The 20,134-nt window shown below is 39.2% G+C and overlaps 1 protein-coding gene across 4 annotated transcripts in view; it reads left to right on the forward strand.

Moving 5' to 3' along the window:
• Positions 1-20,134, forward strand: part of DAAM2 (dishevelled associated activator of morphogenesis 2) — a 221,977-nt gene that overhangs the window by 146,908 nt on the left and 54,935 nt on the right. For all 4 annotated transcript variants that reach the window (XM_027681762.1, XM_027681761.1, XM_027681764.1 and 1 more), the window contains 4 exons: positions 3,500-3,594; positions 9,475-9,808; positions 16,061-16,171; positions 17,242-17,345. In XM_027681762.1, the coding sequence (XP_027537563.1) occupies positions 3,500-3,594; positions 9,475-9,808; positions 16,061-16,171; positions 17,242-17,345 (644 nt within the window). The remainder of the gene's footprint in view (positions 1-3,499; positions 3,595-9,474; positions 9,809-16,060; positions 16,172-17,241; positions 17,346-20,134) is intronic.

The raw sequence follows: 20,134 nt of genomic DNA on the forward strand, positions 1-20,134 counted from the left end.
CAACATTCTATAAATAGTACTGGTGATGTGCACAGGTTGCACACCCACAATTAAGACCGTTTCCATTATCAATGTCATTGTCATCTTCTGCTGATTCATGAACACGCAAAATTTTTTTTCTTGAAAATAGAGCAGCTGCCCTGTTAATATCCTCCCTGTGCTCCTCCTGCCCTCCTCACCCCATGTTTGCTTGGCAGCACAAATAAACACAGCTCTCACTTTACTGGGGAGGAAAAGTTCTGACAGCACTGTGTTGCTTTTATGGTCTTGGCTGTGCATGCATTTCCACAGAGAGACTTTCAGGTGAACAGTAGTTGAAGATCCAGCTCTTCTGGAGATATGACTCGGTCGAGACTGTGAGACAGGGGTCAAGATTAATAAATACAGCTGAAACAAGGCCCTTTTCCTTGACTCAGAAAGCATTTGTTCAAAGCAGAGCAGCTTCACAGGAGGTTAAAAGTATATATCTTTCAGCAGAATTTGGCAGGTGGATGATAACAGTCTCTTCCATCTGAGTTAGATGACATTTATGTTACTTTAAACTTACTTGCTTAAAAGTTTTTTTAAAATTGCATCTATATGTAGTTTATGATTTATAGATATTCTTTTAGTTCAGCCTTAATGTAGTTAGAAATGTGCTGCACCTTGAATTTCAACTGACTATAATGAGAAATCAGAACATCCAGGTTGCCTTTTCACTATTTATTTTATTTGTTTCTTACCTTTTTCATTTCACATGTGTGAGACTATTAAGTAGAACTAGATCTGTTATACAGTGTATTGATGCTAGTTTATGCCCTTTTTCTTTTTTTTCTCTCTTTCTCCAACATACTGTCATTATGGTCCTTGTATTTTCCTTTCCAGCAGTTTTGGGGAATGGTTAACCATTATGATAAGGTGTGGAAATTAATATGTGCTTTAGAAAAAAATTAAGTGTTTCATTTTAAATGCAGCCAAAATTTCAGAATAATTGCTTACACTACCTGAAGTTTTACACCTAAAATTCCACATGAATTATTGTTTTCACGAATTCTTGGGTCTTTTTAATTGGCAAATCGAGTAACTAGATGTTATACTTTCCCAGGTGATACACTTAATCCAGAAAACTTTAAATATACAAAATGTGCTTGTAAAAAAAAGCCTTATGTATACCACTTTTTAGGGACCAGATAAGGACCTGGCACTATTTTGCTTCCCCTTCCTAATAGGTTTGGTTAACTGATGATAACTAGCTGCATCCTGAGCCCAGAAGACATTAGTCCTTGAGTGCAGTTTGTACTTCAGGAAAGCAGTTCATCAGTCAGCCACATTAATGAAATCCGACATCAGATAATGACAGTTCGCTCTCTTCTGTCTCCCAGGGACAGTTATGTTTTCTATAACTCTTGCTGCAAAAGCTATTTCACAATGCAAATGCATGACCAGTCTGTTTTCAGAGAGGGCATGAAGATTTGAGTTCCTGGCCATACACAGGAGTGAAAAATGAAGGGCTCTTGACTGCCTGCAGCTTTAGAAAAGGGGTTTTCCATAATCACCCTCTGTTGTAAAGGAAGGATTATTTGTATTTGTTTCATTTGGAAATGCGCCTTTTTCACTCTGAATGAAATACTGTTGAGCACCCTCCTACTATCCATTTACTTTTCCCCCACTATTGCTCAGAGGAGAAATTAAGCCATTGGAGGAATGGGAACCTTTCAAAGGAGCATTTATGGGCCAAAGGAAAGATGACCAGATGGGCTGTCACCCAAGAAAATACAAATCAAGCCCCAAATCACATCCGAGAACTCTGCCATTGAGATTCTATAAGGCCTGTTCAGGATTTGTTTATTTTTCGAAGAGGGGGATCATATATGGCTTGGCTTAAGCATTTCAATTTGTGTTTCTGGCTGTCGGGGGATGCTGGCAAAAGATAAAACATCATCAGCTCATTTTCCATCAGTAGCGCTCTGTCATTCCATTAGGGCAGGAAATAGCTTGCTCTGTTACTGAGTGAATTTGACTTAAGCATGGATCAGAGAAAGGACCCCTAGAGTTAAACACATCTCCCTATGCCAGCTGTTCAGCATAAGACAGCAACGGCATGTAGCCAAATGACCACCCTCAGGATCTGACATGTGTTGGCATCACATGACTTGCAAAAGCAAGCAAAGTGGGAGCACTTCCAAGAGAAGTGAGGTGTTGGGCTGGTGGCGGGGACAGGGAAGGTTAAAGGAAGTTCCAGTGAGAGGAAGGTTGGAAGGTTGGAAGGTTTTCTTTGGTGCTTGCTAAACAGTAAAATAAAGACTGAAATATTTTGCTGTAATGAGCCATAATTGTAGCTACTCAGATTCCACCACAGAGAGGTATAATATTAGATCCCTGATAGATGATACTATTTTAATTGGGTTATTCATTTGAGAAGGGATTCAGAGCTGCTTTCCAGATACCACTGAGTGATATCCACAAGAAGTCCTGCCAAAAAGAGTCTTTATCCTCTCATTTTACAGTTCAAGTGACTAAGAAGATATAGCTATAGGTTAAGAATTTTGACTGTTAAGTCTTGACTTTTTAAAAAGTCACACATAGGACTTGTGAGTCTGAATGATGTATGTAAGGGGTGCTGAAGAGTTGTGCTTCACATGACAAGGTTGTAGTAGTGCTGAGTGTAGATCTGGAACCCTAATTTTTTGATATACCACTTTTTTTAATGGCTTTGTCTGACTTTGAGAACCATATTTTCTGTGTGTATTCCACTCATTATCTCCCAGCTTAATTTACAGTGACCACAGCAACTTCAGTTCCAGTTGACAGCAAGCTCTAGTTATCTCGAGATGCATACTGGCGAAAAATCTAGTCTTCGTGTGCTTCAGTTAACTTGTTAACAAACAGGGTCAGGGATTTTATGATGTTCCACTTTTTGAAGTAAATGTTCCTCATTATCAAGGGCAAAGTCTGTAGGGAACATCGCTATCTTAAAACAGGTGATATACTTACATGGGGAAGAAAAGCCAAACTTGTATGTACACAAAATGTAATTCACGGTACTTGCAGGCTGTGTAGTCATTTGAAGAAAAAGATTTTATACTTTGAAACCTGACACATAAGTCTGTTTTGCTGTGGTTTTTTTTCTTTTTTCTCCCCCAAATCCCTCCAGTCATGTCAGTCTAATAAAAGATATTGCCTCTCCCTACAAACTTTGCTTCACACATCCATAGATCACCACAGCAGATTGCTGTTCCAAATTAGGTACAGTTTTCTGTGGGCATGCTGGCAACCGTGATTTTTTGGGGTAATCTGAGAAGCCTAGTTTAGCTAGTGTGGCAAAGTGGTATACACTGCTGCCAGTCCACATGAACAGCCACATCTGGATTCAGTTTTCTAGCTGAGGCATTGCTTTCCTGGTGAGAGGTCGGCAGACACCTCTGTGTTAACAGGCGAGTTCTTTTTCATAATTCTTGGCCTATCTCTTACCTTTCAGGCAGCTCAAGCTTTCCTAATTGTCATCTTATTTTCTGAACAGATGCAGACTTTGTATGCTTTTGACGAAGAAGAAACAGAAATGAAAAATAAAATAGTTGAAGACTTGAAGACAGCTCTGCGGACTCAGCCCATGAGGTAATGTTGTTCGTCTTTCGTCGCAATTCACTTGCGTCCGTACGGTCAGATGTGACATGGGTAAGAGTGGTAAGGACAGAAACCTCATTGTCTCACCTCACACAAGCCTCTCTGATATTTTGGACAATCCTCAGAGAGCCCTGCAGTCCCTGGTCTGAACCTGCCTAGCTGGGAGGGCACACCAACACTGAAGGATGTAGCTTCAGGAAAATAAAAGACAAAGTCTGCTGTGAAAAATCTGTGGCAGATATTCTCAAACACTGGTAATGACTATGAAGATCAGATTTTAGTCTTTGCAACCCTCTGAACGTCCATGTAATTTGATTTATGTTGGGCAAAATCTCAGCCTCTACTCTGAACTTTGAATTTAAGCTTCCTCTTATCTTTAGTGATGTGAACTGTTTGGTTCAAAGCAGCTAATTCATCTGACATCACCTGGTTTGGCATTCTTCCTGTTTTATGTGTAACTGTGGCATAGAAAAATATTAAGAGACTTTATTGTGTACTTGTCTTTGAAGGTAAAGTCATCTTTCTTCTTCTGGGAACAAAACTAACTAGCACAGAAACCTTTTCATTTTAGCACTTAGAAGAGCATTGTGCAGAAGCAGTAACTGTAGTTGATACAATCTCAGGAAGCACTACATGAAAAAATTTCTGAATCTCTTTTATACTGGCTGAATACTTTTGCATCCACCCTATGCTGAAGTTATAGTTTCAGAGAGCTTTGGTAGCGCCTAACAAAACAGGGTTCTTTTTGGGAGGAACCCTAACCAAACCAAACCAATGAAATAAATAAATAAATAAAAACAATCCAGAAAGTTATCCCAAAGAATTTGCATTGCAGTTACTTTGATGTGAAGATATTTCTGGGAATTCTTGAAGAGCTAAGTGCTGATTGTGCTTCTTCCTTTCACGATATTTAAAAAATTGACTGTGTGCAGCTTCTCACCTCACAGCATGTGTGAGGTAGAACACATTAGCTTAAACCTAATTTTTTTACCTCGTTTACCTCTTGTTGTGATGGGCTGTAAGAGAGCACAAAATCAGCTTCTGGTGCTCCTCAGGCATAAAGATTTATCAGGCTTTGATAACTTTACATGTGGGTAGGGTGAGTGCTTTTAACATGGCAGTGGAGAAATCATAGCCTATATTGAGACCTCACCCAAGGGCATAAGTGGCTGATCCTGCCTATCACTGTCCTAAAGCAGAGAACACAGTAAAATGCAGCTGCCTTAGCTTCATGTTAAAATGGAAGCTAAGGCAACTACCAACCTCCCAGCTCTCACAAGGCTTTTAAACTAAAAAACTAAAGTCCTGTGCTGTTGAGATTTGATGTAGCAACTCTATTACATTAATATGGAGGTGGTTTGATGCTTACTTTGTGAAAGTGGTAGCTTTCATTGAGCGTAGCCACAACAGCAAGGCCTCTTTGCTTTGTCCAGCTGAAACACTTTGCTGGCCACTGTTGGTTGTTCTGCTCTGTCATTTTGAATAGGAAAAAGAAGAAAAAGAAATGTCTCTTGCTCAAAGCCTTGCAAGGTTTTCCTTCTCCAACCTGTATTGCATCTGCTGGATCCCCTTGACAACAGGCTGCTGCTTCATCTGTTTATAATAACCCTAACAAGCTTCAGTACAAGTATCTATGGGCTGCCCTATAAAGTGTTCTCTTCTAAATCACTGGCGATGGTTGTGGGGCTTTTTTTTAAAAAACAGTTAAGCCAAGCCAAATTTTGACTTAAGTCCTGTGTCTCAACTAATTTCCAGCGACTCAATTCGTTAGCTGCCAAATGGGCTGCATGCCAATACCTGATCAACAAGCCAATTTCTTCTTGATGGAAAGGTTGCAGGAGAGAGGCCCTCCGCTCCATCAAATCCCTCTCATAGGCAGTATGATACCCAAGCCTTCAAAATACTAGTCTTTCTAGTTCAATTTGGATATCAAATCCTATTTTCTTTGCGACTTCTGTTCATCAGGCCTCTGAAGAAAAGAGAAACCTAAATTCACACAGAATGAACTGTCTGGAATCCATTTGTGATGATAGGGTACACAGAGGCTCTGACAGCTTACCAATAGGCTCTTCTGTTTGAATTCTCTGATCTAGAGGAATCAAAAGAAGAAAAATGCAAAGGTTTGGCTGTCTGTTTTATTTTACTGTAGGACTATGTCTCTTCTAGTAGATAATGCACAGCAGTGTTACTAATCTGTGTCTCTATTCCAACCCACCAGTTCTAACAATAAAAAGTAAAGTAGACCTACCCAAACTCAAGTTCCTTTCTTCTTTGCAAAGAAGATGATAGAAGCATCCCTGGGGCAGCTAGTTGGCCCCCTTTGAGCAAGTGCATTTTGTTCTTGTATTTAGGAACTGCCCTGAAATAATAAAGCCAGGTTATGTCCTAGCACAGAGGAACAATCCCAACCTTAGAGAACAAAACCCCCACATCTGCATCTTGTCAAGAAACACATTTTCTGTCAGGTTTGTAAAAGCTTATGACTATAAACAAGTGTGATGACAAACTGTTGGACAGAAGCTGTAAGAGAAGAGCTTTTATTTTAGTGCCCCAAAATGGAGATTCAAAAGTGCAGCAAAAGTAAAAACTTACAGGGGACTGGGAAAAAAATAACTTTTTGGACCCCTAGAAAAATAATTCCTTTTGTCTGAATCATCGCTAATCCCCTTTACTGTCTGCTTTTCTCCTTTTGTTTTATTCAGATTTACCTCCTGCTATTTTTGTTTTATTTAGCAGTGTTGCATCCAGGTGCATACTGAAGATGATCATTTATGCATCCAGCAAGCAAAATCCATTATGCTGAGTTTTTCAGCAGTTCAGTAGTTGTCAGGATTATGCGTGCCCCCTGGTTCAAAAAGTGATGCTGCAGGGAAGTGTAGCCTTGCCTGTTAACAGGGTGGGAACATCCTGCTCTCTGCACCCCCACAGCATATGATTTTTCTGTCTTTCCTGACTTGGATTAAGTCTCACAGGGCGGCTGTACCCCCTACACTTGGAATCCATCAGTAGATCAGTACCTCTTAGGCCACCACACCTGTGTTTGGATGAAAGGTTTATTATTAGAGCTAGATAACTCATTCTGATCAGCAGTCTCTAAAACTTGAAAGGCAAAGAGGTGCCCTGCCTTTTAAAGTGTGCTAAACTGGTCAAGTGAGAGTCTGAGGTTTTAATTTGCTTGTTTAGCACCTATTAAAACACTACTTTATTTACACTTGAGTATTTGAATGTGTTAGCCAGAATGCATTGGCAAATATGTTTAACTTTACACCTTCCCGTCTAGAACAAGACCTTACTTTGCAGCATGGAGGCTGAATAAGATGGAAGTGAGTTACACATGTGCATACTGTGAGGAAGTAGGCAATTTACTTGTATAAGTTGAGTTTGCTTTTGCACATACACACACCCCCACGCATACACACCCCCACATACCCACCTGCTTAGAGGCATACAGATGCTCAAACACCAAACAGTGTGAGGATTACGGCTTTCAGTCTGTCAGCTAAACTCGCATTTCTTCTCTCCTCTACAGACATTTACACACACACCTCCCTACTCTGAGCAAATCCTCATACTGAGAGTATCTGTTGGCCCAGAAACTGCTTTTGCCATTTCTTTACCTCTCCCAGCATGATTTCTGGCATTTCCAGAGAATAGGGAACTAAGTGTTTAGAAAAAGGAAGATGAAAATCATAATTTGATTCCTTCTTCTGATTGCAGCTGAAGTGGAAGGGAACTTGGCTTTGCTTGCTATTGAGTAATGCTCACTGTTTGCTCTCTAGGCTAGGAAAAGTATAGGAAAGTCCCAACATTGTTTTAAATTATGTCATTAATCAAGTTTTGTGACACACACCACTTTCCAGCACATGCCTCCTTTTTGGAATGACCTCATCCTAACAGTCCTAGAAAAATTGCTCTGCCAGTGAATTTAGTGAGAGTTTGTGCTTAATCGGGACAATGTGACTTTTGTGCCTTTACCATTTTTTTTCATGTGGTCATCAGAGCAGGCTTAAATATGTGAAGGTTGTAGTGCCTTGTTTGTCTTCTCATAAGACTGTGTGTTCTATATAAAAGTACGTTTAAGGGATCCCTTGTTCTGCTGTTTCTTCAGAATGTTTTTATCAGTATTGCTCCATATCTTCAGAACTGTATCAATCTTGAGTCTTTCCTCAGCCCTGGAACTGAAAAAACAGGGGAAAAAAAAGTCTTTTTTTCCCTTCCCCTAAAAGACAGAGGGAATAGCTAAGGTATAGAATAGAACTTTGAAGGTAAGGAGAAGAAGGAGAATTTAAACAATGCCTCCGTAAGTAGAGACCAAGAGCAACTCCACTTTTTAGGCTCAGGGAATTGATCAGAATTCATTGGCATCATATTATTGGGTAACAGGTTGAGTTTGTTCTTATTTTGTTTCCAAACACATACCTAGCAGCAACTTTTTTTGCCATGAATGCTCTAGTTTCAGTCTTTTTTGTCGTGCTAGCAGCTAAATGCATTACAGAAACTGAACTAAGTCTTAATCTTTTTATAATCAGTTTGAATAACAAACTACTTTGGGTAACTTACCAAATTCCTGGTGCACAATGTTGATTCTGCTCTCTGGCCCAGAGAAAGAGAGGCTTTTCCTCCTATGATTTGTTAGGGTAGACAAGATGATGCATCCAAAGAATGTGCAATCAGACCTGTGTGAAACTTGGCAGATTGTCTTAGGAGGGTTCAACTAAACCTTGTTTCATTTTTGATGTGCACGTGTTCCTGTGGGTGCTTGCCCTCACTCTGATATTCACTTTGAAACCCAATTTTAAACAAAACCCAAACCTCAGACCAAAACTTTGAAAGCCCCAGGCTTCTCCATATTTTTGGTCAAATTGCTGGCCCAAATAAGCTGAAAGTTGGCAAATCTATCAGCACAGTGGGTGTAACTTTCAGGTAGACCCTGAAAATTCCTGTATGATGTGGAGTGTAGCCACCAAAAGACGATACATGTGTCAAATCCATATTATCTAGAGAAATATAAGTATGGCTCAGATTTGTCTTGGTGGTACAGACACATGAACAGAGACCAGTGAAATTCAGTCTTTCAGCATGGTGCTTTTATTACTAATGACTTTAGTAGCAGCATCTCACTTATGGACAGAAAAAGAAAGATGGTACATTAGGAAGTATCTAACAAGGAGGAAGAGGGGCTGGGTAAAAGCACAGCGACACAGACTTTTGGTATTTTTAATTTGTTACACAGGTGGCAGTTGTTAGCAACCTTTTCATTTGCTTGAGGTGTCTTTCTACATTATGCTGACAGAGAGTAATCATGGACATATAATTGTTGGTGTACATTCTTACAGACTGAAAATTCAAGTGTGATGCATATGGTTTTGCATTCAGACATTCTAAAAAAGTGCACCTACCTGAATGACATGTTAGAGAAGGCAGGATGTAAACAAAGAGATCTAGAGAAATTATTTGCAGCCCTTTCCATATCTTTAAATCCTCATTTCTAAGCTTGAAAACTTTAAATGCAAATAGGAAAGAATCCATTCACCTTTGAAAATGCAGCCGATATTGAGGTGAACCACAGCAGTGTTTGGTGGTAACTGCAACAAAGAGCATAGAGACCTAACAGTAGCGTTGTAAGGTGACATAATATAATTACCCTGAAACTATGTAACACATCATTATTAGTTAGTCTGTTTTCTTTTTTTGTTTTGTTTTGTTTTTTCTTAAATACCTGGGAATTATTCTGTGAATTTTAGGCTAAAAGCTAGCCAGCTTTTAAAGATGCAGGGCTGAATAATATGCTATCATTTGAATAAATTGCCTTTGATCTGCTTTCCTTATTTTTTCTACCTGTTTTTTTTTGGTTGATTTTTTTCTTTTCAGGTTTGTGACCAGGTTTATTGAGCTGGATGGCCTGAGCTGTTTGTTGAACTTCCTGAAGAGCATGGACTATGAGACCTCAGAGAGCCGTATACACACATCCGTTATAGGGTGTATCAAGGCACTGATGAACAACTCCCAAGGACGGGCTCACGTTCTGGCCCATCCAGAAAGCATCAACATCATCTCCCAGAGCTTACGGACTGAGAACATTAAGACCAAGATTGCTGTGCTGGAGATCCTAGGGGCTGTCTGCTTGGTACCAGATGGTCACAAAAAAGTCTTGGAAGCCATGCTTCACTACCAAGTCTATGCTGCAGAAAGGACAAGATTCCAGGTAAAAGGAAGATACCTTGACATAAATATCCAGTATGATGAATATCTGCAGGGAGTGATTTTTACAGTACATATACTGCAAACTTGCTAAGTAGTAAAAAGGCAATATTTCTCATTTTGTTTTAAGAAGGGAACTTCCTCAAATAGATTATCAGCGTATATATATATATATTTCAAGACCTGTTACTTGTCATTAATGCTAACTGAAAATCTCCTATATTTTACTTGAAAATGGGAGTTTGCTGTGTTTAGTGAAAGCTGCTAATCTGTTCATACTCTAACTTGATGGTATTTCTGGAGTGGTAATGATTTGTTCTGCCCTAGAAACTGAAGCCACAGAATTCCAGGAGAGTCTGCCCCGATTTTAAATCCTTAATTTAGTAATAAAAGAGTTATGGATTAAGTAATGGAGACAATGACTTAAATAATGTATAGTGGAGGCAGTTCACTTGCCACTTAGCAATCAACTTAGCAATAGTTGGCTCAAATAACTCCCATTCAGAAACGCAGTCTCAGAGACTTCGAAGTAGGTCAGTACATCATTGACAAGTTTTACTGTGGATACTACTGGCTGCTATTATAATGTCCCTCTCCCTAGTGAACTGATCATCTTTAGAAGATATTACAGAATCTGTTGTTCTGTGTGAAGCTGTGGCTTCTAAACTTTGGGATAAACTCACCCATTTACTATTCTATCTTAGGTGAAATGATTAGAGTGGTGTTGAGCCAACAGGCCCTGGATCCAGATGCCTGACAGTCATTATCTCCTACCTCCTTCTCAGCTAATGCATCAGTGGATTTTAGGCTACAGTGAGCTTATTACTGTAAACGTGAATGGGGAAACAGTCTGTGCTGGTGGACAGTAGCTGCCAATGTTTGTGTTAGAACTAAAGGCACTAAGGGATTCACTGACTGTGACTTAGACCTGAGACAGGGATGCAGGAGATCTTGGTTTGTTGTTAACTTATATTTGGCATTGTCAGGTCCATACCTCTATGGGCACTGCCCCATTTGCATTTCTTGTCTATTCAAACTTGATGCATGTCTTCAGTACTCAGGTATGACATGTATGATGTGTGACTCCAGAAGTGGGGGCCTTTCAGTCTCAGTTGAAAGCTCTTGAGGCTATTTCAATGGAGAAAATAGTAATTACAGGAAAACTTGGAAGATTATGAGATTGCAGCTACAGTCATAAGGATATGTCATCATTCTTTAGTAGAGGAGCAGGATGCAGATGCAGAAATGTAAGCCATATACATGAGTTATGATGTGCAGTTTATTGTGGACTGCCTGTGGAAGAGAGAAGGAAAAACTTTAAAACCAGCTTGTTCTCTAGCAATTAGCTGAAGTAAAGAATCCTTCCTGAATTAATGTGACATTGTTATATACCTGGGAGACATTTGGGAATAACTTTAGATGCTTGCCAAAAAACGATGGTAACACAGAGCCCTGACAGCATTTGCAGTCCTGTGTTAACTTGACCTTACTTGACCAACTGCCTCTGCTTAATAAGCCCAGATAGATGCTGAGTTTACTCAGTGTCTCTTATTTGGTTGTTCTCTGTCTCTCTTTTTTTGAATTGGTTTAAAAGTCATCAAATAACTAAGATATAAGTCATTGCTGGGTGAAGTGTGGTAGCACAGGTCTTGAACAGTTGAGCTTTTGAGGAATCTGGTTGACTGATTTGCAGGTGGTTACCAACTCTTACATTCATGAAAAGTACTTTGCATAAACACTTGCTCTTGTCAAAGCACTTTTCCATTGGGGAAAAAATGAGAGATAAATGGATACTTGCTCTTTTTTCTTTCTTAAACAAACAAACAAAAGCCCCACCCAAATCTCAAAATGATTTAGCAGAAGGGATGAGTTTTTGTTTGCATTTTCTAATACTTGTGTTTAGAGACTGGTGTAGCATAGAGATCATGTGTTTAACATGGTAACATAAAACATGGCATGTTTTGTTGAATATAAGAAGTTCTTGCTGGTCAGCGTTCTAAGTGCAACAAACCAAAAGTTGTCAGAGGATTCAGCAACGGGTGAATTACTGGAGAAGGAAAGCTGTGACTTAAGATATGGTTCTTACTAAACTTGCATTGGCTCTGTCCTGCAATGACTCCTATTATTTGAATAAGAAACTTACAGTTTTATACTAGTGTATCTAAAGTCAACATTCAAATTACAGTGAGATCCCTGAGCATTATAAACACTTAAAATCCCAATTAATTTAACCAAATTGCATCAAATTTAATCAAATTGCTTCACCAAGTGAAGACCACTAATCAAACTAAAATGTTTTGGAAAGGATGTCCTTGCTTCTTGATACGTTGTTGGTTGTTTTTTTTTTTTAGTTGAAGTTAACGGAAAATATGGATAGAACTTCTATGAATATGAAGTAGTCTTTCCTTAACATAATAACCATATTTTGCTCTGAATGGAAACTTTGATGTGAAATATTGCTTATTTCTAAATTGCCAGCATTTCATCTGACTACAATTATCAGTCCTTAACTTCAGATAGGGTTCACTTTAAAGCCATAGAGAGATTCTCCAGAACTTACTCTTCCTTGTTGAGACTTCAGTCTTTACTCAAGTGCCTTTTAATACTGTAACTTCACCCTGCATCTTTGATGTTCAGTGTGTTTATAGGTCTATCAGAATCATCTTTGTCTTGGTCCTTGCAACAAGATTCTGTACTTTATGTTTGTGTCTCAGTTTACATAGTTGCTATTCCTATTGTCTCACATTTGCCACATCTTCTTGCCTGAGCTTATCCCTTTGCTTACTTTAATCGTTGAGCCTTCTTTTGTAATGTCCTTCTTCCTACAATAATTCTCCCTTTGATGTCCAACATGCAGCCTGTAGTTCCTCTTAAGATATTCTTTGAAAACTGTCCTCTTCAGAGTAGCATTCTATCTTTACTCAGATACCACAACGGTATAAAGGCATGCCTTCAATGTCCTTCCTGAAGCAATCTGGAAAAGCTCTGTCTTCATCTAATTGTTTGAAATAGACTTCTTTGCTTAAAAATCCCACTCTGCCCCTTAAAGAAGAGAGATGAAAGAAAACAGACAATAAACCCTCAAAGCAGAAATGTGGAATTAGGAAGATGAGTCCTTGGTGTCCTTGCTGGGATTTTTTTCCATGTAATGTATTGAAAATCAGTACTAGTGTAATTCTGTCACTGGCTCACTGTGTAACCAAATTCAACTTTTGCTTGAATTTTTAGCTGTTTTTCTTGTGAAGATGCAGGTTTATAGAATGCTATGAAAACTGAGAAAGAAGAGTCTCTGATTTCATAGCCTTTCATGTCTCATTATCCTATTTATGAGTGGTTTCACTTGTAAAAGGGGCACAGTCTGACTCTTCCCTAAGCCATTGTGTTTCTGATTATTGTTATGCTTGTTACTTCCCCTCATTTTTCCTGTGGAGTCAATGCATTATGTTATGACATTGTAATATGTAATACTTTTTAACATGCTATATTTTGAGTCAAACTAACATTGCAAAGTCATAATGCTCTATTGGCTCAGAAAAGTTTATAGGATGTTCCAGTGCTCTTCCAGCTTAGGCTGCTATTTAAAATATTCATCCAGTTGTGGATCCCTGTGGAGAGAAAGAATTTTCCTTTTAGTCTTGAGAGAACCTAAGTGTTAGATACTCTCTGAAAGGAGCTGATTTCACTTTCAGATGGAAAGTTAACTGGGCTGCTTTGGGCAGAACACTCTTGTTTCCCTCCTTAATGCTGCTAGTAATTTTGAAGCTTGAGGCAAAGGAATAAAGGAAGTTTGATATTGTCAGTTGAAAAGGTGGAGATTAGGAGCATGCCTTCCAGAACCCCCTTGCCTGGTTTGTGTTAAACACTGTCAGTACAGACCATAATTTGTAGGGAGAAATCTGATCAATTTGGAATTATACTAGAGGAGCTAAAAAGGAACAAATTAGAATCCAGTATTCCCCCTTGATTTGCTTCTTCCCTTTAGGGCTCAACCAAAGCCTTTTGAGGTTTCCAGCAGACTGAATGAAACCCTACTGGATGTCAGTGATGAGGAATAATGGGATTAAGTGAGGAAAGTTTTGCTAAAATAGTAGGAAAAACCTTTATAACCATAAGATCAATTGGGCCACAGAACTGTCTGCCAAGAGGTGTGGTGAAATCTTTTTTACAGGAAATTTTCAAGTGAAGACTTGAACCCCAGCCATTTGCAAAGGATTGGAGATATTGGAGTTTGGCCATGGTATGCGGGTGTAGACTCTGATGTTTAGGAATTGAGTGAACTTACAGTGCTGAACAATTGCATGAAGATGTGCTACTCTTCAATTAGCTTCGTGCAACACAGAGTTTTGTTTGCTCTTGCCCTGAATTTAGCTTAGCCCTCTCTGCATTCCATTCCTAGTTCAGCATTCTAAAATGCAGGGTAGAAAACTTTTGTTGACATCCTTCAACCTGTCTGGATGCAGTATGTGATATGCTATTGCATAGATTCTAGCATGTTCCTAGAAGTCTGTGAGAAAATATGGTAGGAACGAAGCCTCTGAAGAAAAACAGCAAAACCATTCCTGGTTTTGATGCTTCTGTAGTGATGACTGCTTAAATTATTCCAAGACACATGTGCTTTAGATTTCAGTGTCAAATCTGACAGTAACAGAACTAAATTATCTCATTTATTTCACTTCTGCTTATTTGTCAAGTTGGACAGTTGGTTTTGTTGGTGAATTTAAAGACTTCTTAAATAGTCTCCTATTGTCAGTGTTAGAGATAGGGTGCATTCCTGTGCTACATACCCCCTGAATGCTAAATACCCACCCTATTTGGTTAGTAGGGGAACATACAGCCTCTGGGGAGAACTTACAGCAGCCTTTCAATATATAAAGGGAGCTTATAAGAAAGTCAGAGAAAGACTTTTTACCAGGACCTGTAGTGACAAGACAAGGGCTAATGGGTTTAAACTATAAGAGGCTACATTTAGATTTGATAAAAGGAAGAGGGTTTTTTATGTTGAGAGTAGTGAAACACTGGAACATGTTGCCCAGAGAAGTTGTAGATGCCTTATCCCTGGAATAATTCAAGGCCAGGCTGGATGGGGCTTTGAGCAACCTGGTCTAGTGGAAAGATATCCCTGCCCATGGCAGGAGGGTTGGACTATATGAACTTTAAAGGTCATTTTCAACCAAAACCATTCTGTAAGTCTGTAACAAGGAAACTGGAGCTTAACTGCGTTTCCAGTGGGGATGTGTAACTCACCTTTGAGCTTTGGAGCTGTATGAACAGGGGGTGTTCCTGTTATTAGCAAATCCCCAAAAGGAGCTTACCAAGAGGTAATAATTGTCTGTTTCATGTTAAATGGTTGTAAGTGAAGAACGAGGAGAAATCTGTCAAGGGTTGGGTATAGGCTTTATTTCTCAAAAGACAGCTTCTTTTTAAAATTATCTTCCCCTGTGTACATAAGTGCAATCTATCCTGCTGAGATCCAAAAAAATAATGAAAATTACTTGAGTGATGTGAGTAGAAACAATGTATGGATCTGATACAGTTTTTCTGTGTGTATAAACTCCCTGTCATATAGTGGCCTTCCAGTACCTGAAGGGAGCCTACAAGGAAGATGGAGAGGAGTCTTTAAAAGATCATGTAGTGACACAACAAGGGAGAATGGCTTTAAACTGAAAGAGAATAGGTTTAGATTAGGTATTAGGAAAAAATTCTGCCCTGAGAGAATGGTAAGGCACTGGAACAGGTTGCTCAGAGAAGTTTTGGATGCCACATTCCTGGAAGTGTTTAAGGGCAAGTTGAATGGGGCTCTGAGCAACCTGATCTAGTTGAAGGTTCCCTGCTTGTGGCAGGGGGGTTGGAACTAGATGATCTTTAAGGTCCCTTCCAACCTAAAATGTTCTATGATTCTATGAATCTGTGATACTCACCATAGAGAGTGAAGGAAGGTCATCATTCTGCTGCTTTCTTAGATCATGTTGGCAAGAACTGGAAAGGGCATCTGCTTTTTCTCAAATAATGGGTTCTTAAAAAAAAACCAAAAAACTTTTATTAGGATCAGGTGGGCATTTTATTCCAATTACTATTCTTCATTTGTTTATTGTGAATGTCCAAAATTTCTAACAACATTGTCTGAAAAAATAAATATTTCTTTAAGCAAATATATGGCAAAACGAAAGAAGACTAAGTGCATATCCTTTCAACAGTATGCACAGTGGTGCAAGAAATTAGATTATGTCCTCTAACTCAGCTTGCTTTTCTGTTTCAGTCATTGTTAAATGAGCTAGACCGAAGCATGGGGCGATACAGAGATGAAGTAAACCTCAAAACAGCCATCATGTCCTTTATTAATGCTGTTCTGAATGCAGGTGCTGGTGAGGTGAGTCACTGTCCTGGAAATTCCTTCTAAAATGTTATGCTTGAATTAATTAACCTTGGAAATGGTTAGTAGATTAAGTCACAAATCTTGTCATAGTGAGTGGATATAGTTTGTGGGAAATAATGCTTAATTGTTAAGATCAGTCTTACAATGTCTTCCATATTATTTCATTCCCAGCTTCTTCAATATAACATAGACTACTACATAGACTACTTACACTCAAGTGAGTGTAACAACTTTGGGTTGTTCCTTTTTCAGTTAGTTGGTTTGGGGTTTGGTTTGGTTTTGGGATTTTTTAAGAAGTGCAAAGCATTTACCTCCTTATTTCAGCCTTTTAGAAAACATTTTGGTTTACCTTCATAAATGTTTTGAAATGTTGTTTTGACTCAAAGCCAAACTCAAAGCATTTTAATTTAAAAATATCAAATGGAGACATTTCAGAAAAAAACCGCAGTTGTTTTTCTTTTATTAACAAGACTTCCTTTTGAGTCTGGAGGATAGTTAAAACTGATTTATTTCATTAAAAGTTTTACTTTTGTTACATTGAGTTTTGTTTTGTGGGTTTTTTTTATTAAACCACAACAGACAACAAGCTCATGAGAGCTGTCTGACAACATATTTGTCTTTGTCTCTGGGATTCCTGTAACATCCCACTGAATAGATGTCAGAAAGTTTGTCAAGAGTATATAGTGGTTTTATGATAAGTAAATGTAAAAACTAGGAGGAAGACTGCAGTAATGGTCATCTGTAAGTAGGAGATGAACCTGTAATGGACTAGCAGGAAAAATGCTAATAACTTCTGTTCTTTACGGAACAACATGGAGTGTGCTGTCTTTACGACTGCATATACAGAACTCATAGTAGGTAAGTGAGGGCTGTAGTTTAAGTGAAACAGAGGCAAAAGCATTAATTCCTGTTTTACTTACTTTACTGGAATTAATCATCCTGTGAATTTGGTGTCAGGATAGAGGATATTAAAAAGGGAACAACTTAGGTTTTAAGTAAATTTTTTAAAAATGTGAATGACAGCTTTTGAAACCAAATAACTTGGTTTTCCCCCACTTTTTAAGGACAATTTGGAGTTCCGACTACACCTACGATATGAGTTTCTAATGCTGGGAATTCAACCTGTCATTGACAAGCTAAGAGGACACGAGAATGCCACACTGGACAGGTAAAATATATTTTCTGAGAACAACTACTGATGAACAGAAAGAGTTCTTAGAAACTCTTCTCTATTTGAGACAGCTGTCTCTGTGTCTTCCTGAAACTGACTTCCTTTAAAAAAAATAATTTAGATTTATCCTTAAAATTAACATCAGCAGATGAAGTTGGAAACATACATATGAAGTTAGCAGAGGCTGTGGCAAGGAGTTCCTCAACTGCTTTTCTTCTGGGGATGTCAATCAAAATGAAAAATATAAAAAATGTTCTAATTCTTTTCTCTTGCAGCAAAACTGGAACAAAAACCTGTCCTGGTAGGAGGGAGGGAAGTCAGTAGTTCATTGACTTCATTGAGACTGAGTATGTGTGGTCTAAGTGCAGGTTCTGAGTTTCCAAGGGTTTTTTCCAGTCTTTTTTTGTGATCTATCCTGTATCACAACCTCCGAAAAAGTGGCACTGGCACAACTATGAGAAGAGGCACCTGTGATGGGGTAGAGATGCCAAGGGGGCATGAGAGAAGAATGAGAAGTATTTTCAAACATCCTTGCTACTGCACAAAATGCAACACTGAATGGCACGTTCAAATTACTGTGTTAAAAGTTATACAGGTAATAAATGCTTTCTCCACAAGCAATTCTTTATTTTTGCTGCAGTAATTGAAGCTGCTAGTGACCTTAAATTAAACCTTTACAATGCCCCCTGCTGAAAAAGACTTGAAGTAAATGATTGGAACAATTTGACCAAGACACTTCAAGAAGCTAAAAGACTGATGAACCTATGAGGAGCCTCATAAAATCCATTTGCCTAACACAATGAAGCATTTTAAAGTGTAAGAGCAGGCAGCTGTGGGAGTCTCTTCTCCTGTTACCACATTAAGCTTGGCACTTGTGCAGAGACACAGACCTGCTGATATGCTGCTATCCCTTAGCATCCCCTTCCTACAGAGCAGGACTAGTTTGTAGCTATCTGATATCTGGGATTTCCTAGATAGAAGTGTCAAGTCTGTCAAAGCACATGGTGAAAAACCTGTGGATCAGGGCTATGCGTGCAGCTTTCCAGGCACCATTTTCTCAGATTTCCAATCAGAAGCTCCTGTGGGGTGATAGAACTATCCCTGGGGGCATATGTGATGTGCCTGAGACTCTGCATAAACACCAGTTAGCACCAGCTGCTGTCATACACACTGGCCTCACACCTTTGAGCAGGTGGAGGCATATACATGGGTATTCATGTCACAGGGAAAGAGTGCATGCAGTCATATGTCTGTGCTTTGCTGCAGAGCTAGGACCAGGAATGTTACTTTTGATCTTGTGAGAAAAATCTCTTCTTCCAATTTATAAAACGGCAAAGAAAACACTTGTAGGACAAGGAAACTTACAGAAAAGAATCCTTTATTGCAGCGCTGGGTGCAGTCCCAAGCCACACGCCTGGAAAAGCACACGCAGTTCAAAAAATGCACTCCCTTTGTACCGTTTGGCCACATAAGATGTTGAATATTCAACAGGTAACAGGTATTTTACCTTAAAAGGTAATTTTTCAAACCCAGGAGAGAGTGTCACCCTCCCGCCTGATTGATTGATGACGTACCCCCCTGTGCTGTACAGGGGGGTTCTTTTGCACACACAGACTTGCCATGTGGCCAGTTTAAATTTTCCGTTATATACTGTATCCTACCTCGACCGCGACATTCCCTCAGTGTCCAGCCCTGACGGGGCCTTTCACCTTACAATCTTCACAAGGCGCCTACAATTCCTGAATTAAATAAGAGATAAGAAGAAAAAAAAAATCCCAACACCCCCTGCTTCCCATTTAAATCAATTTACTTATAATAAAACCGGATTATTTTATTTCTCATAATCTGAAACTTTATAAGCAAGAAGAGAATCTATCCTATAGGTAATCTGTGTTCCTTTGGACAGTTAACCAGGAGTGTTTAGGAGGGACTTAGGGGCACTTTTAGATTTACAAGTTAGCCATGAGAATGATAACAAAAGTTTGGGAAGATCTCAGATGCCTGGATTACATAGACCATATAACAGGTCTGTACGGGGGAACGTGCCACAGCCTTTCTCCACATCATCTAGGACATTTAGGACATCATTTAGGACAAGAGGGCATGGTCTTATGCTGTGCCAGGGGAGGTTCAGGTTGGATATTAGGAAGAAATTTTTTACAGAGAGAGTGATCAGACATTGGAATGGGCTGCCCAGGGTGGATTCACCATCCCTGGGTTTTTAAGATGAGACTGAATGTGGCACTTAGTGCCATGGTCTAGTAACCATGGTGGTGTTGGATCAAGGGTCAGACTTGATGATCTCGGAGGTCTTTTCCAACCCGGTTGATTCTATGATTCTATGATGTACTGTGCTCTGGTCTCTGTGTAAGAGAAGTCCAGATGGTCAAATGTGTCACTCACCAGGCCCCCAGATCCAAACATAGACATGCTGCTGTGCTTATCAGTAGGCATATATAGAGATAGTTATAGCTCTGCTGTTTAACTCATCCACTGAATGCATCTCTACTTCACTGTTTGAAAGATACAACTTGTTAATGGTCTAACATCTGGTTAACAAGTATGGTGTGGACTTTTTAGGAATGTATTTTCACTGCAGGCATTGCATTCATCACAAAAAGAATATCCCTTTTCTATCTTATGTTTATTTTTAGCACCTTACCTCAATACAGTGACTTAGCATAGGAGTTACAGAGCACGTATACCTGTGCCAGCTGTTTCTTTTGGCCTGTCTCTGACCCCTTTGCCTTGCATACCTATGCAAGCACTTCATGTACGAAAGGCTT

The sequence above is a fragment of the Neopelma chrysocephalum genome, unplaced genomic scaffold (genome assembly GCF_003984885.1).
Source record: "Neopelma chrysocephalum unplaced genomic scaffold, ASM398488v2 Primary Assembly neopelma1_61b, whole genome shotgun sequence".
NCBI lineage: Eukaryota > Metazoa > Chordata > Aves > Passeriformes > Pipridae > Neopelma > Neopelma chrysocephalum.